Source organism: Salvia splendens, chromosome 6, assembly GCF_004379255.2.
Source record: "Salvia splendens isolate huo1 chromosome 6, SspV2, whole genome shotgun sequence".
NCBI classification, from domain to species: Eukaryota; Viridiplantae; Streptophyta; class Magnoliopsida; order Lamiales; family Lamiaceae; genus Salvia; species Salvia splendens.
Genome location: NC_056037.1, coordinates 8,496,409 through 8,519,720, shown reverse-complemented (window position 1 = coordinate 8,519,720; position 23,312 = coordinate 8,496,409). Strand labels below are relative to the sequence as shown.

Here is a 23,312-nt window from a genome sequence, read left to right as displayed (position 1 = left end):
AGATATTCTTGAAATTAAATTTTCAAGCACTTCTATATTACCGAATGATTGTTTAGTGTTGTTGAATTCTATAATTTTATTGATTGAATTTTATATCTAAGTGTCTATTTATATCACAACATGATCAATATTACTCTCGTCCCATAATAGAAGTCATATTTGGTGTGCGCACCGATTCTAAGAAATGTAAAGAAAAGTGTCTATGAGTCTCATTTCTATATATTAGTTTTATAATAAATTGTGAGTATAATAAGTTGATGGGATCTAAGGTCTACTAAACATTTATGGTAAAAGTGAAATGTGACTCTTATTTATGACAAACCAAAATGGCAAAATATAACTCTTATTGTGGGACGGAGACAGTAATACCTTATTCAGATATTCTTGAAATTAAATTTTCAAGAACTTCTATATCACCTAATGATTTTTTAGTGTTGTTGAATTCATTTTAAGTTCGAAGCTAAAATTAATTCATTATAAAAAATAATATGGGCATTTAGAAAAAGTACTATTATTAGTAAACATCGCAAAATAAAAACATGGAAGACATGGAACATTTAACAAAGAAGAAGAGAGTATAAATTAAGTACTAGTATTATTATTCCTTCTGTCCACTATTTAAAGAGTGTCCACTATTTAAAGAGTCCTTTTTCCATTTTGGTTTATCCACTATTTATAGAACCATTTACTTTATTTCACTTTTAGTATGCAAACCACACAATCCACCAACTTTTTACGCTCACAATTCAATATAATAATAATAATACTTTAAATGAGTTTCACATTTCACTCACTTTCTCTTTTTACTTTTCTTCACAAGGTCAAACAATTTCTTAAACTCTTGCGAGTCAAAAGAGTTCTTTAAATGGTGGACCGAGGGATTTATTATTGGTTTGACGGAGGGATTTATTATTGATAAATTATTAGTAATTAATTGAAATAAAATTTATTTTTCAAGCAATTAAAAAAATGATTATAATAGAGGGATTACTGAGGACTGAGTAAATGCTCTAATCTAAAACTCTAAGAGCAACTCCAAGGGAGGAGGTAAATGGGAAGGTAAATCATGATAACTGTCAAATTTACCTCTTTTTGACAGAAAAATAGACTCCAAGGGGAGAGGTAAATGGGAAGGTATTATACCTTTTCCTATTTTGAGGAGGTATCTTTACCTCTCCACCAAAGAGAAGGTAAAATAGAAAAAACTGATTTTGACATTGGCGGGAGATAAAAGTTGCGGCAAAACCACTACAATAAAACTGAACATATATTGAATTCTATGAAATTGGTTGTTAGTTTTATGAAATTAATTCCACCAACAAGAAACAGAATACCATTAAATTCTAAACCCTAATTTTCGAAATAAAAAGACACCAAGAATAGACTTTCACCTTATTCACTTCTACTCCCAAAGCCAAGCAATTCCTTTTCAATATCAAGCAAACAAAAATCAAAGGCGTAAATATAGAAAAGAATATAGGAGAAAGAGATCTGTGAGATTGGGGTAGTGTTTTGGTTATTTGCTGGAGCGATTGCGCCGAGATTTGTGAGATTGGGGTAGTGCTTTGGTTATTTGCTTGAACGTTGCGCCGCCTTCGTTCTGTAGAACAGGCTGTGATTTTTTATTAAATAGGGAGTATATATATTGGGTTCAAGTACCGTCCCATTATATCTAATAGTTTAGGAGTTTTTTATGTTTTATATATTTGTTTAATACTTTATATCATTTGATGGATATATTATTTAATATTTAAAAAAATAATCATTTACCTTTTCATATACCTTTTATCCTTGGAGTTGCTTGCTTTTTGAAAAGGTATATTGCACTTTTTGAGAAGGTATAAACATGATATACCCTTTTCATTTACCTTCTCCCGTTGGAGTTGGTCTAAGCTGGCACTGTTGAAGTAATAATAATTTGTGTTGCAGAGCTTATTTAATAGTCGAAGAATCGAAAAACCCTTACCACCAAAATCGAAGAATCGAAAAACCCTTACCACCAAAATCGTGAATATAATCGGTTCAAATAGGCTGGATTCGAGGTCGCTTTCTCCCATTCTTCTTATTTTCGCTGATATCTCATTATTATTTTTGTTTTGTATATTTATGTTTCCGCTCGACATATTTCTCAAGTGTTCGTGTTAAGAATGTGCTTTTAAAGAATGGAAATGTATGTCGGATTCGTTGCTTGCATTTCACGCGAATGATGGACAATGTGACCTTATGTTTGTGAGAATTGTTGGGGAATTTTGGTTTATGATATTTACTGGAGTAGTTTGTTTGTGTGATCGGGCGTGATTTTGTTTAAAATGTACTCTATGTAACTTTTTTTCTGGAATTGATAAATATCATCACAAAATACTGCATTTTCCTCACTATCCGGAGTTGTTTTGTTTTGGCCCTTAGATTTTGATTACATTGCTTTAGTGATTAAGTTAAGTATGAACACAATTTTCCCTGTTTATGCCAATTAGGGCACATAAAAACTTGAGTGTGATATTTGATTTGTTCATGTAGTCTTAACTTGGATACAGATGGACGGGTGGGATTATATAGATGAAGCAGGACCTAGCAGCATAAACGAGAAGCTTACTAATGGTTCGACACGGATGGAATTTGATGATGATCTAGACTTCAACTGTTCTGAATCTGAAGATGAGGTGGACTGTGCCCTGCAAGAACTGGACAAAAGCTTCCTGAAAGGTTTCTGTAAGAAGGCTTCGATAGCATTTTTTGAGCAGTTTGGTTTAATTAGCCACCAGATAAATTCCTATAATGAATTTGTCAAGCATGGGATCCAAAAAGTCTTTGACTCTGTTGGGGAGATTACAATTGAACCTGGATACGACCCTACAAAAAGGGGAGATGGTGAGTGGAAGCGCGCAACACTGAGGTTTGGAAAAGTCACGCTTGATCACCCGACATTGTGGACTGGTGAGAAGTTTTCATCGACTGATGGTGGTAAAGAGTTTTTGGAGCTTTTGCCGAGGCATGCTCATCTTCAGAATATGACCTATTCATCCAGGATCAAAGTTGAGACTCATCTTCAGGTAAATAGATTTTCTGTTTCTTCTCTGTTGTAGTATAATGATTTGAGATTGTGTAGATTTTCAATGTATCCATAGATATTTTTTGGCTTTTTAATGGTGTTTATTAGACCATCTGATTGCATATTTGACAAGCTATTAAAAATTTAAAACTACCTAATTTACAAAGAAATTTGATCTTGGTTTAATTCTCATACACTTTCTTTTAAAAACCTTTAGTTGCTTTACCAATGGAATAATTCTAGACTAGTTTGTCAGCTAACCCTAGGTTTCCCACCTGGAAGAGCTCCACAGATCATGCTGATATGTAGCTTTCTACAAGTATTTTCCAAAGCCTTTCAGTTAATATTAACTGATACAGGGATATGGCTTTCTAAAACCACCTTCAATTTTGTTTATCTCCTGTTCTTTCAGATTCCAACCTGTTCTGATAAGTTCAACATTTCAGGTGTATACAGAAAGTCCATCTAGAAGTGACAAATTCAAAACTGGTGTGGATATAGTTGTAGAGAAGACAATACTGAACGAGTATCAGACTGATATTAACTTTGGCAGACTCCCTGTCATGGTGAAATCGGACTTGTGCTGGATGAGTAGACCTGAACCTGATGGTAAAGAAAGAAGAGATTGTGAATTTGATCAAGGAGGTTACTTTGTTATCAAGGGGGCTGAGAAGGTCAGACTTACTGTTTCATTAATTAATACTATTAACTTGTAAGAAACTGGAATACGGAGAGAAAGTATTGAACTCTGATTTTTGTGTTGCTAAATCTTATCATTTTTAGTCACTTAATATGTGAATGATTTTAGTAAACTTAGTAGTCTAAGTTGTTGGCATAATCCATTAATAATTTAATATTGGCATTTTTGCTAAACTAGTTTATTATGAAAAATCCTTTGACATTTTAAGCTGTACCAAGGTCATTCTATCTTCTGTTGGCTTAAAGTTGCTTCAAACAGCTGATTAATTGTTATCAACGATTGGTGTAGACATTCATTGCCCAGGAGCAAATATGCCTTAAAAGGTTGTGGGTGGCTAAAGATCCTACCTGGACCATTGCATATCGTCCAGTCGCGAAAAGGACAAGAGTGTATATAAAGTTAGTTCCAAAAGTGGAACATTTGAAAGCCGGAGACAAAATCCTTACTGTATATTTTTACGCCGCAGAGGTTCCTATTTGGCTCTTGTTCTTTGCTTTGGGTGTTCCAAATGATAGAGAGGTGGTCAAGCTGATTGGTCTGGACACTGAGGAGGACTCTAAAATTGCAAATATACTCATGCCATCAATACATGACGCTGATAAGAAATTTGAAGGTTTCCGTAAGGCTGGCAATGCAATAGGGCATATCATGAAGCTGATGCAGGGCAGTAAGTTTCCACCTACAGAATCTTTGGAGGTTTTAATCCACACCTATCTCTTTCCCAACCTTAGGAGCCAGCGGCAGAAAGCTTCTTTTCTTGCGTATATGGTCAAGTGCCTGCTAGATGCCTACAGAGGGCGCCGCAAAGTTGACAACAGAGATGATTTTAGGAACAAGAGGGTGGAGTTGGCTGGTGAACTTCTTGAACGAGAACTTTCCGTGCATATCAAACATGCGGAGAGGCGAATGATTAAGGCCATACAGAGAGACCTTTACAAAGATAGAGAGGTGCAGTCCATCGACCACTACCTGGATGCCTCGATCATCACTAATGGTCTTTCCAGAGCCTTTTCAACTGGAGCGTGGGTGCACCCTTTTAAGAGAATGGAAAGGATGTCTGGTGTAGTCGCTAATCTCAGGCGAACAAATTCATTGCAGGCAGTGTGTGATATGAGAAGAACTCGGCAGCAGGTCTCATACACAGGCAGGGTTGGTGATGCTAGATACCCGTAAGTTTTCATAATTTGTTTTATTTCATTAAGAACCTTGTTATCAGCATTGTATAACTTTGGTAAGAGAATAAGTATGTAATGATTGTCAAACTGGTTGTTGCAGGCACCCATCTCACTGGGGTAAGGTTTGCTTTCTCTCTACACCAGATGGAGAAAATTGTGGCCTGGTTAAGAATCTGGCCAGCCTGGGTCTTGTCAGTAATAATATGCTGGGACGAGAAAGCATCCTTAAAAAATTTCTTGAGTGTGGAATGGAGAACTTGGTTGATGATGATTGTTGTTTGCTCGGTGGAAGGCACAAAGTTTTTCTGGATGGAGATTGGGTTGGAGTGTGCAAAGATTCGTCATCATTTGTTGCTAAGCTGAGACACAAGCGTCGCAAAATGGAAGTACCTCAGCAGGTTGTCTCAGCTCTAATGATCTTCTCTTCTAGCATTTTTCGTGGTAGATACTAGACTATATATCTTGAAGTGTATAAAGTCCCATTACTGTAGTAGGTTTAATCATGCTGGAATCCCAGAATCTTTCTTGTTAACATCACACAATTCCTCAAATAAGTCACAATTCCTTAATTTTATCATCCGTGCTATTTGATCAGTAGTGTTTTCTAATCTGCTCCTGTCTGTTATGATACACATTCGTCTGAAAGCATTCTGGTTCAACCTTGGGACTATTACTATCTCTTTGTAATCTGAAGCATCTAGCATCCACATTCACCCCAGATAAAATGTAAAAGCTGAAAACATAAAGATAGTATCTCTTGGTGTTTATTTCTTACTTTCTCTAAAGGGTGGTTAAAGTTCAACGTGGAACATCTTTTTAGTAATGTTAGCTTGAGCTTTGCTGAAATTCCCATCTAAATTGGGACATGTGGCTGTATTATATAATTTCTTGTGTACTGATTTTATTTTTCTGTTGTAGATTGAGATCAAAAGAGATAAGCATCAGGATGAAGTGCGTATATTTGCTGATGCTGGAAGGATACTGCGCCCTCTCTTTGTTGTCCAGAACTTAAAGAAGATTAAAGATTTGAAAGGAGACTTTTTATTTCAGTCGCTTCTGGATAATGGCATAGTTGAGTTCATAGGACCAGAGGAGGAAGAAGATTGTCAAACTGCGTGGGGAATTGACTACCTGTTCACTGCTGAGTTAGATAACCCACCTGTGAAGTATACCCACTGCGAGTTTGATAGTTCATTCCTTCTAGGTTTAAGCTGTGGGATAGTTCCTTTTGCCAATCATGATCATGCTAGGAGAGTTCTTTACCAATCTGCCAAGCACTCTCAGCAAGCCATGGGATACTCGACCACAAACCCCAGCATTCGAGTTGATACAAATTCTCATCAGCTATACTATCCCCAAAGGCCTCTTTTCCGAACTATGCTATCAGATTGCCTAGGGAAGTCGAGGTACTCTGAACACCACAAGGGGATGATGCCACGGCCTGATTTCTTCAACGGCCAGAGTGCTATTGTGGCTGTCAATGTCCATCTTGGATACAATCAAGAAGATTCTCTCGTGATGAACCGTGCTTCTTTAGAGCGTGGCATGTTCAGAACTGAACATGTTAGGAGTTATAAAGCTGAAGTCGAAAATTCAGGAGCAGTGGGGAAAAGGGCCAAGACAGATGAGTTTGTAAGTTTTGGCAAGATGCAGAGCAAGATTGGGCATGTTGACAGCCTTGATGATGACGGCTTTCCCTTTATTGGAGCAAATCTCCAAACTGGTGACATAGTCATCGGTAAGTATGCTGCTTCGGGGGTCGATCATAGCATCAAGCTCAAGCATACAGAAAGGGGCATGGTTCAAAAGGTTGTGCTGTCAGCGAATGATGAAGGAAAGAACTTTGCGGTTGTATCTTTGAGACAGGTAAATTTATATTTCAGAAGTTTAGTCTCACTATCTCTCTAAAAAGAGTAATGATAAAAAGAAGCATGAAAAACAAAAAGGCTGTTAGATCTGTTCATTAGTTATGATATGAGGATTGGGGAATGTAACTATCTTCTAGCATTTCTTCAATACATACAGTTTCTGCTTGTTCACACTTGTCAACTTGAAATACCCTCTTTGTGATTGTGGTGCCTCCTAGTGTTAGTTAATGTGATCTCCCTTGACTTTTTCTCTCTCTTGGTACTCTGCATTTATATGCTTCTCTTGCTGATTCTCTGGCTTCATACTATGGATTATGTATTTGTACAGTTTTTGGAGTAGTCGACCTTAGTGAATAGCTCTTGGAGATTCGTATTGTACTATTGTATGAATTTGTTCGTCTTTAGGAGCAGGTTCCTTTTGAGAACATGATTTAGAAATCCTGGCCTCAGTAACTCCATGAATTAGATGCTTAAGACTTAGAGTATGGTACACTTTTCCAGCTGAGTAAGTATGCTCAAATGCTAAATAGTAGTATATGATACATTGTGTATTCCTATTTTGCATTTCTATACACATTTTTTGCCTCATCAATGAAATTGCAAAATCTCAAAGTATGCTCAGAGGCATGTGACTGTTTTAAGAGACTACTAGTGCTGTTTACACTGGGATATATAGAATGCATTCTTGTGGGTAAACCTGCATAAGACTAGTCTGTTATGCACTTTATGTTAAGTTTCTTAATTTTCCCATGTCTTGTTGCTGGGTACACTTGTGGATCTTCCAGGTTCGTTCTCCATGCCTGGGGGACAAGTTTTCGAGCATGCACGGGCAGAAAGGTGTTCTGGGGTTTCTGGAGTCTCAGGAGAACTTTCCTTTTACAGTAGAAGGAATAGTTCCAGACATTGTGATAAACCCACATGCATTTCCTTCTCGACAAACGCCCGGACAACTTTTAGAGGCGGCCCTAGGTAAAGGGATTGCACTAGGTGGTGGACTAAAATATGCAACCCCATTTTCCACTCCTTCTGTTGAAGATATAACGTCCCAACTTCACAGGTACTTATCTATTAATGCTGGAGACTTTTGATTTTTTACTTCATAAATTCATAATAGATTATTTGGTCAAAGTGTTGGAAATGAAAGTGGAACTACTAGCGGCTTCCATCTTATTTGTGGATATAATGTTATTTGACTCCTAACTTTTACATTTCGTCGTTGGTAATTGAATACATCATCTAGGGCAGAAAAAGTTGGGCTTATTAGTTGGGACTGTTCAAAAAGTTAATTATTTATTGATTCATTGCAAGTAATTCAGATTTCTATTACTCTTCTCTTTTTTTATATTTACAAGAACAGCTTTAGTAGATAGTAAGTCGATCGTAGATTTTTCACCCCCGACCCTACTCTCACACTAAATCAGTGGAAGTATAAAGATTTCTTCCCTTGGTCCTTGGATCATATAAAAAAACTTGAAAGAAAAGGTTTTAATATCGAATTGCCTTACCCGTGATATCTGTTTTGGCCTGTTCTCATTTCGTTTACAGTACTGTAGCGTATCTAGATTCTGCAACTTATATGACTGTGACATTCTGTTAGGCTAGGGTATTCCCGTTGGGGAGGGGAAAGAATGTACGATGGACGTACAGGTGAAAAAGTCGAAACTCTTATTTTCATGGGTCCGACATTCTACCAGCGTCTCACACATATGGCTGAGGACAAGGTGAAGTTCAGGAACACTGGGCCGGTGCACCCTCTTACACGTCAGCCCGTGGCTGACAGGAAGCGTTTCGGTGGTATCAAGTTTGGTGAGATGGAACGAGACTGCCTCATAGCCCACGGTGCAGCAGCCAACCTGCACGAGCGGCTGTTCACCCTCAGTGATTCGTCTCAGATGCACATATGCAGGAAGTGCAAGAATGTGGCGGGTGTGATCCAGCGAACGGTGGTTGGTGGTCGGAGGGTCCGGGGGCCCTATTGTCGATTCTGTGAGGCTGTCGAAGATGTGGTGAGAGTGAATGTGCCTTATGGTGCTAAGCTGCTCTGCCAGGAGCTCTTCAGCATGGGGATTTCACTCAAATTTGAGACTGAATTGTGCTGATTTCCCGTCTTATCTCTTCAGACAGCTATGCTCTAACTTCTTAGCTATCCATGTATGAACTATGAAAGCACTTCTAACCTAATTGCAAATGCTAATATCTTTTGATATGCTCATTTCTCTCTTTTAGTTTTAAGGTGTCTTTTTCTTCTTCCCAAATACTACCTTCGTTTCAAGATAAATGATGAGTATTCCTTCGTCCAAACTAAGTGAATCATTTAATCTTTTGATAATAGTTTAAAGTATTACTCTCTCCGTACCACAATAGGAGTTTATTGCCTATTTGGTTTGGACACGTGTTCTAAGTTTTAAGAAATGTAAGAAAAGTGAGTTGAACTACTTAATGGATTGTGGGTCCTATTTATATATATTAGTTTTATAATAAAATGTGAGTGAAATAAGTTGATGAAATGTTGAACTTACTTATCATTTATGGTAAAAATGAAATATTGTAGGACGGATGAAAATGATATGAAAAAGAGAGTAATATTTTTAAGAGTTAAGAGGAGATTCCCCTTTAGCGGAAAAGATGGTTGAATTTGACGCTTTGCCACAAGAATTTTGATACATATCTAAGCGCTTTAGATTATTAATCCATGTCGGTATATAATTCTTATGTTGTAGCGAGAAATTATCTAAATAATAAATTATAGTACTACTTACTAGTTTTAATTTATTAGTCCAGAGTTTTAATTTTTTTTAAATATATTCAATTAGTGGAACCTGGGATGATACACTTTACACCACAATTTTGAATCAAATGATAGATTTCAAGAAATGGCTGAAAGAATCATTACAGCGAGTTACACTTCTTGTTCCCTTGAAACACATCAATTAAAATTCAAAACAACTTTCATATGATTCAAATCTCCAATATTTAATTTTACATACATTGCAAGAACAAAAATTACAACCAATGACATTTATATGGGCACTGCAAGCATAGTTATTTTTCAGGGTGAAAAAATATATAGGAAAAGAATTAAATAATGTGAATCATAAGAATAGCATAATGAATGAAAGAAAAAAGGGACCAACTTGTGGCGCTCAGTTGAAAGAAATTAAGCAAAGCTTTATATCTTATCGACAGCTTCGCCTAGTAAATGGGATACACTTGACTTACACAATGAGAAATCAAGCTGCCTCCGCCGATAAGATCTCAAGCTCCGCCCACCACAACGGGGAGAGCCTCGGTGTTGCCAACTCTGGTGATATGTCAATTTCTTGTCTCAACATCTGGATCACTTCCCTCATCGAAGGCCTCTTATGAACGTCTTGCTGAATGCAGCATTGGATCACCTCGCAGATGACTTCAAGCTCTTTTTCTTTGTGAGATTTCAACGCTGGATCGACCAAGCTGCTGAAGTTCTTCCTATCGTTCAACAACGGGCCAGCCTGACAAAGTTTCAAGAAATCGCGTTTATCACTCAAAGAAAACGACTCATAACTGAACATTTGCAGTCAAAGGATCTAAAAGACAAACCCAGTTCATGAGAAGCCCTTGCTCTTCCGAATAAGGAAGCTTTCCGGATATGGTTTCCAGCATCAAGATTCCAAAGCTGTAGACATTAGTCTCCGCATCAGCAAGTGGGGGCAGCTCAGAGTGCTCCGACTCGTTTTCTGCAGTGTTCTTTGACTTGGTAACAAGTTCTCTCCAGAACCCGACATCTGCAACCTGTAAACATGTTTTTTCCGGTTCAAGACGAATCTAAAAATATGTTCTTGATGTTATTTCATGGATAAAACTAGAGGTTATTAGGGTAAGATAGATTTACTTTAGCAGCATAGTCTTCTGTTAAAAGTATCTCTTTGGAAGTGAGGTTGAAATGAGAGATTGGTGGATTGAGCTCATGCATGTGTTGGAGGCAATAACCAGCTCCCATGATTATCCGTGTCCTTGCATTCCAATCGAGGTGGTCGAGTTCTTCAACTGGAACGTAAAAGAACATATTAAACACTGTTACACACAATAAAGGGACAGCGTGATCTTGGTGTTGCCAAGAGATTTACCGTGCAGATGCTCATAGAGAGAGCCGTTTGGCGCGTACTCAAAGACCATCATTCGGGTGAAAGGATCGTCCTCCTCACAGTAACCAATAAGATTAGAGAAATTCTTGTGGTTTAGCCGCGACAAGGTATCAATCTGTAGTGAAAGTGGAATAAGAGATTTAGAAAAAAGATTCTGTATGGAAACAAGAATGAACCCGGATTATCTGCATACCTTCTTCCTGAATACTGTTTCAGAACGTTTGGACCAGTCTTTGAGAGCGATTATGGCAGTTGAAATAACGGAGATCTCAACTCCACTTGATAGAGTTCCCTTGTACACCGTGGCTATACCATCTTCTGCCTTGATAATATTGCTGAAATCCTCACATGCAGTTTCCAGCTCAGGTCTATTAAGCTTAGGAACACCTAAAGACGAAAGCACGTTCATTTCAATACGTATACTGAAACCTAAGTTATTCTGATCGTGTTGGAGAAGCATACCTGTGACGAATGCTTTCTGCAACTGCCCACTCAATCCGGTCTTCCAAGGGCGAATAGTTTGAGCTGCTCTGCTTCTGCAGACGACGAGCATAATTGATGCAACTATGAGCAAGAGAAGTAAGATCGACAGCCATATAATATGCTTCAGGGAATGCCCAGATTTTCCACCGGTTGGTTGAGTGACGGAAGGAGGTGATGAGGCAGAGCTTGGTGCCCGTTTCTTTGCATTTGGAACAGCAGGAAACGACCCACTACTTCTGCTTGGAATGACAACACTTCCAAGTTGGACGGGTGGAACAGCATTGGGGGGGAGAGCAACAAGATTAGCGGACTGTTCAACTAGTACGCGGCGCTGGTTGGTCCGGTCATCTACATTCCATCTCACAGCTGACTCCGTTATATCTAGAAAATACAACACAAAGGTAGATATATAGATATCATCGGTTTAATAAAGTTAAGACGGGATCTCGTGATTACCTATGTCACAGGCATCTGGCTGATTATGCAACGATTCACTTCCAAACTTGAACCTTGATGAAAGACAACATTCGTGAATAACATTCCTCAGGAGGAAGACGAAAGTGGCATATGTTTACACAAATGAACGATGACTTACAGTTGGTATAGATTGAGATAATGAAGTATGGCCCCTCTAGCTGGTGCCTGGAAGGGGTTTGATTTTTCTGATCGCTCCAAAATACTCTGCCAAGTGCTGTTCGAGACATTTTAGCAGGAATAAATGAACACAACATGCTTCACAACACAATAAAGAAGTAAGAAGTATCTCACCAGCACCCGAATTTTCTATTCAAGCACTGTCCATCACTTGGCAAGCCATGCTTCCCAATCTCAAAAGGGATGCGTCCTTCAAAGCTATTGTTACAGAGCAACCTGGAAAATGAGCATATATACTCTAGGTGAATAATATCGGTTGGAGCGACTTAAAGCACCTGACAGTCGGAAGCATATACATACAAACGTTTTAGGGAATGCAACCGTCCTAATTCAGGAGGAACCGCTCCTGTTAACTTATTGTTCCTCAAGTCCAGGACTTCCAATGTAGTAAGCTGTCCAAACTCGCGAGGAATGGTGCCGGACAGATGGTTCTTCGATAGGTCACTAGCGATCGCAACAAAATAAGAAAACATTAACCAAAAATGTTTTCTTTTCTATATAAAGCATTGATCGGATAAAGTAACCAATCCTCAAGATCATACCAAAAACTCTAAATTTGCTTATTTATAGAAATTATGCAATTCCTATGCAAATATGAGCTTAAGTTCTACCTGAATGACTAGATTTTCATGAACTGACAAAGTGGGATATCATTAATTTATGAAATTTGGATAGAATATGTGCAGAAACATAGTTGAAACTCACAGAACTCTTAAGTGAGAGAGATTTGCAAGCTCCGGCACCAATATCCCTACCAAGTCTCGTCCATTGAGATCACTACACACAGAATAAAATTTACCATTATAGAACAAATTGAATTGGAAACACATGAGGGACATTCAAATACCTAACAAAGACAACCAGCCAACACAACAGGGACTTACAGCATATGCACTTTACCATCCAGACAATGAACACCAAACCAAGAGCACGGGCTACAGTCATCTGGATTCCAATTTGCTAAAGCTCCCGATGGATCAAAATCCACGTTAGCTTCAAACTGCAACAATGCGTATCCTGAAACACCAGTTCATCAACTATCCAAACACAACTAATCACCAATGTCTGTGTTAAAGCAACATTAGCAGGGAGAAAATCCCTCATACCTTCCGGACTGAAGGAAGAGCAACCAAGGATTCTCAATACAAGGACTAAAAATGTGAAACAAAACAACTGAGCTCCACAAGCGGTCGATCTACCGCTCATTGCTTGCTGAACCATTCGTTATGGTGGTGGAGGCAGTTTCCTCTGCCAACAGCCAGGACTCTATGCAAAAAGAATGTACACAAAATTGTGAGCTTTTTTACTGCATAAATCGCCTCCAAGCAATAAAGAACCGCACAATCTTCGAATAAAGAATCACTATAGATATACAAAATGGAACTAATTCACAAACGCAATCCAAGATATCAAATTTCAACAATCGGCTTTGAAGAGCTTTTTTAGAGCACAAATTGCGTCTGAGAAACATAGAATGACACAACCTCACAACAAGAATCAAATAATTTGTTTCGAATCACTACACATTTCCAAGTTAGGAACTACTAATTCATATACAATCCAAAATAGCAAACTTAAACAATCTATTTTGCCCCCTTTTGATTATATACCTCCGTATTCACGAGAAACGGCATAACCTGGCTAAACTGTCTCCGAGATTCAAGCTTCAGCTGGAAAATCAAACCGCAGCATAATCAATTTGCTTTGATTTCTTGAATTCCAAGGAAATGCACAAAATGTGAAAAACATGTGCCATTCAACAAACCCTAGTGTAAATATATTGAAAAAAGAAAAAATGTGTGGTAAGAGAATAACCTTTGCGACAAGCAATCCATGAAAAGCAAAAAAAAAGGCATGCAGAGCAAAACACACCACCACAAAATTTGGTGCAGCAAATTCTTAGCTTAGAAAAAAACAATCTTTACAAGAAAATTCAAACGGGATATAATGCAGAATATTATTGCGACGAAAAAATTAAATAAATTTCCGGCATTAAAAATTGCAGGAGGAAAGTATTAGGCGTAGAAAATCGATTAGAGATACAGAAAAGGAAGGATAATTACTTAGTCTGATTGGAATCGGAGCGTGATTTTCTTGACTGGCCTTTTCACGATGATCTCAGAGGTTGAAACTCTCTTCGACCATCTTTTCTCTGAAAGAGAAGGGAAAAGAAGTGGGGAAAATCTTTCTCTCTCTTCTTTTCTCTCTCTAAAGATAAACAAATGTCTGTTTCATTCATTCTATTCTCTTCCATTGCCCGCGCACAACTCCAGCCATTCTTCTTTTTTGTTTATTTTATTTTTTCATTTTTTTATTTTAAAAATACTCTTGATCGTTGAGTTTTTTGCGTTTTCATGCTTTTTTTCGTTCCCATCACTTTTATATTTTAGAGCATCTCCACTGGGCGGATGTCTCACTCGGACATCCACTAGGACATCCCGAAAACACCTCTCGCCACGTCACTAGGACTTCCCATCCCACTGCCACGTCACTAGGACATCCCCTTCACAATCCGTCATTCTCATCGCCCTTCCCACTAGGACTTTCCGCAATAAAAAAAATCACAAATTCACAATAAAACAATTAACGTTTACGGAAATAAAATTTCAACACGAATACGAACGGGAAAAATTAACAACTTCATTTAAAAAAAACATACATGATTTGAAAAAAAAATTACATAGTAATAAAACAAAAAAAAGTACTAACATCAACGTCAACCCTTCCGCGTCCAAACCTCTTCGATAATATCGTTCTGAAGTCGAACATGGGCATCTGTTTGCCGCATGTCGGCAAATGCACGCATCCGCTCGACCTCTCCATGAGGTACCCCCATATTCACATTCGCGGTGGCCACGCCGTGACTTGGACCTGCACCCGTATCATCTTCATTGGTCCACTGAGTCAGTTCCGCACCTTCATTTTCGACAATCATGTTGTGCATTAATACATTATGATACATGCGTACATGACATCGCCGATGTTGGGAATATACCACTGCCGTGCAGGACCCTTGACTACCGCCCATCGACTCTGGAGCACACCAAATGCCCGCTCCACATCCTTGCGCGTTGCTTCCTGACGGCTCGCAAAGTATGACTTCTTTTGTCTAAGCGGATGCTTGATTGTCTTCACAAAGACGAGCCAGTTTGGGTATATCCAATTCATTCTCGCTATCACTGTCACTAGACATTGTCCAAGCCGCTGTGCCCTCTGCTGTAGCAGCCTATCTATCGCACCTTCCACAGCGACCTCCAATTCATTCTCGCTATCACTGTCACTAGACATTCTAGATATACTTGAAATTAGAGATGTAGAGAGAGAAACTTGTTAACACAAGTGGTGCGAATGAAATAAAATTCAACGAGCCGTATATATAGAGTTTTAAAAAAATTTAAAAAAATTTAAAAATCGGACGTCCGACCCACGCCACAATGGCGGACGTCCGCCCGCCCTTCGCGCCGACGTCCGAGGACACCCGACGTCCTCACAGGACGTCCGTATCCGACCTCCCCTGTCACAATGGCGGACGTCCCGGTCGCCCGTCGCGCACGTCCGACCGGACGTCCGCCATTGGAGATGCTCTTACTATGTCATTGTAATTTTATTTACTCCTACTCATATTTAACTATTTTAAAGTAATAATGTAATGGTATATGTATATCGAAATTTAACTTTTACACCTAAGAAATTTTTTTCATCGATCGTATTATTGGCTTAAGCGACCATTGCAAATCAATAGGTTTAGTTACTATTGATAATTGAAATATGAATGTAGAATTCGGAGCTGAAAAATAAACTTCAAGATGACCTTTCCTATGACTTAGTAGAATTGAGTTTTATATTTTGCTATAGTGGAATTATAGTCTTGGCCTTTCTATTGCTTAGCAGAATTGAGTTTTTATATGGTATGATTAAATTATAGTTGTGTAGTTGTAATTTTATGAAATTCAAAATAAATTACTTAATTTAATTCAAATTAATTATTTATAAAATTATATTATGATTACAAATTTTTTAGCTAAAAAAAATTAACCATATTATATAAGTGTGCACGAATATAGTATGTGTTGTATGCAATGACAATGACCATATTGCGTGCGTAATGTGTTTTATGTGTGTTTGTGTGCATAAATCGCAATACATAATGTTGTAATGGTTAATTGGATTCATATTTTATGAAAGATTACAATTCTACATGTAGTGTATAAAAAAGTTTACAAAATTTATGGGTGATTCATTTTTTGTTCAACTTAGTAATATGGCAGTTTTTAAAATCTTTTTCTACTATAGTTTAATAATGGAATAATGTATTGTAATGAATTGTTTTATAGTTATTATTGACTATATTTATTATATAAGTACGCTTTTGTTTACCATTTTCATATAATGATATTGTTTCACTTTTCAATGATGGTTTATAATCTTTATCAATGTTTTGAAAATATCTTAGTCCGTTCATATGTAATACGGGTGTAAGACAAGTGTATATAGTATGCGAGTCGTATCCAGTGAATTTCTATGTATTTTATGTCTTCTTTATTTGTGAAAGATGCATTTAAATATTTACTTTGATAATCATTTAAAATTTTAAATATTTATTTTAATTATAAAATCTAAATTATAGAATTGAGAAGGTTTGAAATTAGTGTAAATTTAAAATCTAAATGTTTTTACAATAATAATAATAACAATAATAATAATTAATTTAGTAGAATGAATATGTGATTTATTAGGTAGTTAAGCCTGGGCCCACAAATAAATATTCGAACATTTTTATAAACGTTGACTGGGTCCCACCAACATTTTTCCACTCTGCGTGCCTGCCTCTAATCTATCCAACTATTTTGTTGTATTCACGATATGGTAGGAGTATTTTAGTTGACAAAATATAATACTACTACTAGTAGTTTTAAATTTTTAATGGTCAATATGCTACTAGTATTTTACAGTTCGTAAATGGCTGCATGTTTTTTTTTATTATTCACAAGAAAAATGGAAAATTGTAAATCGACTAATATTGAGGAGGTTCGATATTTTTGGGGGAAAATAAGATGACTATAAATTTAATACTATGGCATTACTTCAGCCGTTTGAGTAGGTATGGAACATCAAACGAGTTGCTTTTAAAATGGGAAAGCTATGATGCCATATACGTCCTAACAGAGAAATATTATTTGGATAAATATCGTTGTACAGTGAAGCTGAAGAAAATAAATTATTTATTAATTAAATAATCAATGATAGAGTGTTAAGACAAATCATGTGTATATCGACGTGTCTGTTGTAAGCAATTTTCTTAATCCATCAATGATATAAGCATCAGACTAAACATGAAAATCATAAGAAGCATTTCGCTTAGTCGTACGAGAAATTTTTACTCTCTCAGTCCATGAAAAATAGGGCACTTTCATTTTCTGCACTCATTTTGAAAAAAATGATAATAAATAATTAAAATGGAGAGAAAGTAAAGTACGAGAAAGAATAATATAGAGAAGTCTCTTGACTATATTATTTCCTCTCTTACTTTTATTTCTCTCTACTTTAACTATTTATTATCATTTTTTAAAACGAGCGCAGAAAATGAAAGTGTCTTATTTTTCATTGATGGAGGAAGTATTAGATTGTAATAAATTAAAATTAATGATTACAATATTTAAAAACATTCAATGGTCTGTTTTACGTTTCTTGATCACAATTCTTTAATAGGCTATATTCCATACATTTTAATTTGTTAATATTTGAAAACATTTAATATGGTCTATGTACTAAATGCAAGGAACGCATAAGAATACAAACTTACAAATAATAAATGGGATCGGATAGGAAAAGACAAGTTGAGAATTCCGTTGCTTTGAAGAAACCCTAGTCCAACACCTATATGGCTATATCAGTATGAGCAAAGCACTCAGAGCATCCCCATCCGTGCTATTTGGCAAGAGAACGGGTGTAGGCCCGGACCCACTTTTATTACTTTTTCACTCCCTGCTCTTCCCCAAGAGCATAACACCCACATCCATACTCTTCCGCAAGGACATGCTCATGGGTCCCACCATTCTATTATTCAATTTAAATAAAAACATTTTCACAATAATAAAATGCATTAAAAACATCTCGAATACTATTACAAATTACAAAAATATTAAAAATTACATAATTAAAATCCTAAAAAATAAAATTTATATAATTAAAATCCTAAAAATTAAAAATACATAATTAAAATCCTAAAAAATAAAAAATACATAATTAAAGGCTAAAAAATATCCCCGTGGAAGACTATTCCTCTGGCCTTATCCCCAATGTTATTCGGAGACCCCGTATCATTGCCAAATGTGAATCAAGTTGCTTGGGGGTCATATTTGACCTATTAGCCAAATTGAGTTGGGCCAAAAGGATCCACAACGAGTTGGTGGGGGTTGAGGTAGCACAAAGGGAGCGGGGGCGGATGGAGTCGCGGCACAATGGCGGTTGGCCGTAGCCTTCTTCCTTCCTTGCGGCCGATGTTGGGAACTGCTCGGGCCGGCGTCGGGGCTATCCAAGTTAGCTTCGGCAAGCTGGCTAGCCACCTCATCCTCGCCGGCGTCGGATAGGGATACCGACCTCGACGGTTTGCTAGAGGAGCTGGAGAAGGATGATACGCCTCCCCTATACTTCGGATGCACACACACCTCCTGCCAAGCGCTGAGGTACTTGAACGGTTTGTAATTTAGGGATTGGTAGGTCTCCAAGGCGGCATTGATGATGTCGAGCTCGCTCCTGCCGCTCCCCGCCGACCGCTCTACCTGGAGGTAATACCCCTGGAACTTTTGGATTTCTTCATTGGCTCTGAATATGGCATTGCGCACCATACTCTCATTGCGCTCGATGGTTCCAGCCGAGCGGTTTTCATTGTACCAGCCAGAGACGCACCACCAAAACATATCCCCGCTTTGGTTCGTGTCTATCTCCGGATCTTCGGAGATAATCAAATAGGCTTTGAATAATTGATCCATCTCCGCCTGAGTGTACAGGGTGCGAACACCACGAGGAGTAGGAGTAGGAGTAGGAGTAGGAAGAGGAGGAGGAGTTTGAGAGCCGCCGCTCCCTCCCGATCTGGGTTCGGGTGCCCACCTGTATCGCCCATCGGGGGCATCTTGGTCGTCCACCGGGTAAGGCCGGTAGCCACCCGGAACTTGAGAACCTTGGGTTTGAGGAGGGGCCGAAAATTGCATTTCTGGACAAGGGAATGGTTGTGAGCCGAACCATTCGTGGTTCCAACCGCGGGAGTCGGAATTTTTGGTGTGAAAGTTGTGGTATTTATAGATGAAAATGTGAATTTTGGGGGGGGGGGGAAATTGAAAAATAAATTAAAAGGGGGGAGAAAAAGGATATAATTTATTGGAAAGTGGGAAAATATTTTTTTAATTTAAAATTGATTTTTAAAATTAAATTCGATTTTTTTTTAAAAGAAAAATTGAAAATGCCAACGGCATCAGAACGTGCCATGTCAGCCTGCTCAGCGGCACGGACGTGCTCGATGCATCGAGCAGCGCCGTGCCAGCGGCGGGAGTGCAGCAGCGGTGCCGCACCAGCGGCACGGACGCCGTCTGTCCTAGCGAGCACCACTGAGGATGCTCTATGTAGTCATATTGGTATACAGACCTCAATTGGTGAACACGTCAGAATTTGGGTTAGTCAAACTTGAAATTACTACTTAGGATTAGAAATTTCTAACTCAAATTAATACATCAGGTTAATCGAACTAAAACCAGATATTAAAATTAAATATGTACTAATTTTTATTCTTAAAAATCTTATATTCATAAAACAATATACATTCTATTATGAAGGACATTTTTATACATTTTCATATCCCACATAAATTACATAAGTACCCAAACATATACGTACAAACCATATAGGAACTCATAGTACAAAATCTAATAAATCACATATTGCATTTTTGTCTATATTGTGCATATGAGTGAACCATGGTGAATTTTAATATCTCTTAAATCTGAGGCCATTTTGAACTATTCGGGACATTTTTTTTCTTTTTTTTTAAATTTTCACTTTTGCAAAATTGTTCATTGACTAAATTCACTAACATATGTCATTTAAATATTACTTGAAAAAATTCAAGGTATTTAGTTGACTAGTATGAGACTCATCTATCCTTAATCAAATGATCAGGGGATTGATTCCAGCATTTGGGTATGGAGCAACCTTAAAACTTTGAGCTAGTTGTCTCATTCATTGAGGTGGCTACAAATAGCGCGTGAAATAGTCAATGATTCCACCGGTAGATACCCTTGGTGATTACCAAAAAAAAATGTTAATTGATGATATTAAATAATTTATTGGATGCATAATTTGTGATTTTGATTTCGGTTTTTTGTTCTATTTCTTTTTTTTTTCATTTTTCTGGTTCTTCTTTAGTTTTATTACTATTTTTTTCTAAAATTTTAAAAATGATAATCAGTTAAGCAAATTCGATCATTAATTAGATTGATTGAAGATTAATGCCATAATCCCAAATAAATTAACACAAATAAGAAATTTTGATTTATAAATAATGAATCGACAAATTAAAGTATGCTCTTTTTACTGATGTATAAAGTTATTTGTGATAATAAATGATTTTACATAATTACTTTATAACATTATTCAGTATAACATAATAATTTTTTGAATATTTTATTAATATTATTAAAAGTTATGATATTTGTTATACAAATTACTGCATTTCGAATTTAATTTAAAAAATCACTCTTTAATTTAGAATCTTAGATTCACAGGCATATATAAAAGAATAATAAATACTTCAATCTAACCAAACCTATAATTTTGCAATCAAAATATTCTTACAAATAATTTCTATCAGATTCATACGATTTATATTCGTAAATAAAATAATTACTAGGTTATAGAAGTTGAATTCTATAACGTTGAACAGTCTTTTAAAGGGTTATTAATTTTGAAGCATACCCACTAGTTCATAGTAATGCAAAACCAACGCTAGTCCCTTAGTTTAAGCAAACTATTGATATTTTTGGATTTTTAAATTAATTCGATTTCAAATCCACATTTGGAAAGGAAAAATAAGAAGAAAGAATAAAAAGAGGAGAAGGCACCAACTTTTAATTCACGAGCTAGGCTGCAATTTTATTTTGAATATATCAAGTGAATGAAATGACTCGGAACATAAAAATTCACAACTTCTTATCAAATTGTGAAAAAGGAAACAATGAAATGCAACTGGATATGCAGCCTGTGGCAATTAACAACAAGTCATTAAAAAATCCAAAATCCCCTGTTTTAACTTCGCTGTGAATCTCAATTTAGATATATAGACTCCAAAATCCCCTGTTTTAATTTGTAGATTTTTATTCTAAAAAACTTCCACTTTTTGCGTTGGCGAATATACCATCAATCTCCGAGAGAAAGGTGGCTAGTTTTGTATATCTGCATTTCTTCATTTATTATGTAATTTTATGAAGGGGGAACCTTGCCTTTTCTTCTACTAAATCCATAGCTCTCAATTTCAATTCAATGCATAAAATAAAATGAGCTAGTACTCCCACTGTCCCATAAAGATTGTCCCATTTTTCCATTTCCGTTCGTCCCATAAAGTTTGTCCCATTTCACTTTTTACCATTTTTTATAGTGCACTATATATTCCACTAACTCATTCTTAATCACATTTTATTATAAAACTAATATATAAAAGTATGACTCACATCCCACCAACTTTTTCAACCCACTTTTCATTACATTTCTTAAAATCCGTGTCTGGTCAAAGTTAGACGATCTTTATGGGACGGAGGGAGTATTAGATTAAAGCACTAGGCTCCGATCAAAATGAGCTTGTGTATTATCTCATCGATTATTTGACATTTTTTGTCAAAGTTAATATAGCAGCCTAAACGAAATAGTACTACTATTTCAGAATAGAAAAATAAGGTGAAACTGAAACATCTATAGATGATGATCAGCCATTTTTTCGGCAAGCTTCGCGAGGGATTTGAGATTGCACCGGATTATAGTCTCCGCGAAAAGACACGTGTCCTCCTCGCAGCTGTCCGCGGGAATGTCCACCACGTACGACTCCATCACCACCGTATCTCTGGCGCCGCCTCCTCCTTCGTGCAGCGTCGTCGTCGACCGATAATTGACGAGCTTGTGATCGCCGCCGATGATGCTGACCACCATGACATGCGACTCGTCGTCGAGGCGGTCGAGGCGCTCGGTGCTCCGCTCGGCCGGCAGCCCCGAGACGACGGTGAGCTCCCTGATGCTGCCGGCGCCGCCGTCGCCGGAGCTGAGGCCGCAGTTCTTGATGAACTTCTTGTAGGCCTGAGGCTCGTCGAACTGGCGGACGACGGACCAGACGAGCGGGAGCGGCGCCTGGATGGTTTGGGTGACGACGGAGCCGCACTGGTTGGCGGAGAGGCGGGGGCTGTGGTGGAGGCTTATCATGGTTTCTTTGCCGGAGCTTGATTTTTGAAGGGGGAATTGTGTGTTTTGTTGCATGTTTATGGAAAGTGATTTGGGGGGTGGGATTTATATAAGTTTTTTTATTTTTCAGTAGCCGCCGCTAGAGATGCTGCCGTCTTCGAAGTGGTGCTGCTTTCTATAAATAGTAAACGGATTCATCGAAATCTGGTCTCTGTTTTGGATGTGTTGCGCTCAATTTCTTAGCCTATAATCTCTATTGATTTTTATGGACTACATTTTTTATTAATTTTTCTCTTATCTAAATAAAGTTTCTTCCTCCATCGTCAATAATTGTTCTATTTTGTCATTTCGTTCGTCCATCTGTAATGTCTTGTTTATTTTTTACCACTTTAAGTAATGGACTTTACGTTCTATTAATTTTAATCTCTGATAAGACTAATTCCGTGCATTGGTTAAAGGGTTAAATTCGTGCATTTGCGGGGTCTAACACATGTTTTAAGCCATGTGTGTAGAGGGTTTTCGTCAGGTCCAGGAAAAGAAGAGGACATTTGCATGGTCCAAGGAAACTGACGAATAAGTGAGCAATTTGGAGAAAATGACTAGACGGAGGAGACAACGAAGCTGAAGGGTAGAATGAAGATTTCTACAAAGGTTTCTAGAAGATCAACTCCGCGCCTATATAAAGAGGAGAGCATGCAATCTGAAAAGGAGACTCGGGTGGAGGACTTGTGACCAGATTATAGCTCGTAGCTCACTCACTTTTACACACTTGGGGGGAATGTTCGGGAATTTGTAGGGATTCGGTTCATTTCACTGGTAGTC

The 23,312-nt window shown here is 37.5% G+C and overlaps 3 protein-coding genes across 7 annotated transcripts; 1 reads left to right on the top strand and 2 right to left on the bottom strand.

Annotated features, from left to right (window-relative positions):
- Nucleotides 1-1,875: 1,875 nt before the first annotated feature.
- Nucleotides 1,876-9,004, top strand: LOC121808125 (DNA-directed RNA polymerases IV and V subunit 2-like). 2 transcript variants are annotated; one of them, XM_042208489.1, is made up of 8 exons: nt 1,876-2,042; nt 2,535-3,050; nt 3,496-3,723; nt 4,038-4,918; nt 5,025-5,322; nt 5,843-6,790; nt 7,578-7,849; nt 8,390-9,004. In XM_042208489.1, exons 2-8 carry the CDS (start codon nt 2,535-2,537, stop codon nt 8,889-8,891), a joined length of 3,645 nt encoding a protein of 1,214 aa, XP_042064423.1. In that variant the 5' UTR covers nt 1,876-2,042; the 3' UTR covers nt 8,892-9,004. The 2 variants fall into 2 exon arrangements, with proteins under 2 accessions (XP_042064423.1, XP_042064424.1); XM_042208490.1 differs by having other exon boundaries at nt 2,518-3,050.
- Nucleotides 9,005-9,722: 718 nt separating this feature from the next.
- On the bottom strand, nt 9,723-14,307 carry LOC121808141 (protein MALE DISCOVERER 2-like). Of its 4 annotated transcripts, none has more exons than XM_042208511.1 (15): nt 14,117-14,307; nt 13,664-13,819; nt 13,160-13,319; nt 12,938-13,070; nt 12,759-12,830; nt 12,354-12,497; nt 12,168-12,269; nt 11,995-12,090; nt 11,856-11,908; nt 11,379-11,780; nt 11,110-11,303; nt 10,899-11,031; nt 10,664-10,818; nt 10,372-10,563; nt 9,723-10,283 (listed from the first exon to the last, which is right to left on the bottom strand). In XM_042208511.1, the coding sequence occupies exons 3-15, from the start codon at nt 13,272-13,274 to the stop codon at nt 10,023-10,025; spliced, it is 2,052 nt and encodes a 683-aa protein (XP_042064445.1). In that variant the 5' UTR covers nt 13,275-13,319; nt 13,664-13,819; nt 14,117-14,307; the 3' UTR covers nt 9,723-10,022. The 4 variants fall into 4 exon arrangements, with proteins under 4 accessions (XP_042064445.1, XP_042064444.1, XP_042064446.1 ...); XM_042208510.1 differs by having other exon boundaries at nt 13,664-13,723; XM_042208512.1 differs by lacking the exon at nt 13,664-13,819.
- A 7,703-nt stretch (nt 14,308-22,010) lies between these two features.
- LOC121808224 (abscisic acid receptor PYL11-like) lies at nt 22,011-22,514 on the bottom strand. Its single transcript, XM_042208618.1, has one exon. The coding sequence runs from the start codon at nt 22,509-22,511 to the stop codon at nt 22,011-22,013; it is 501 nt and encodes a 166-aa protein (XP_042064552.1). The 5' UTR covers nt 22,512-22,514.
- Nucleotides 22,515-23,312: the final 798 nt, after the last annotated feature.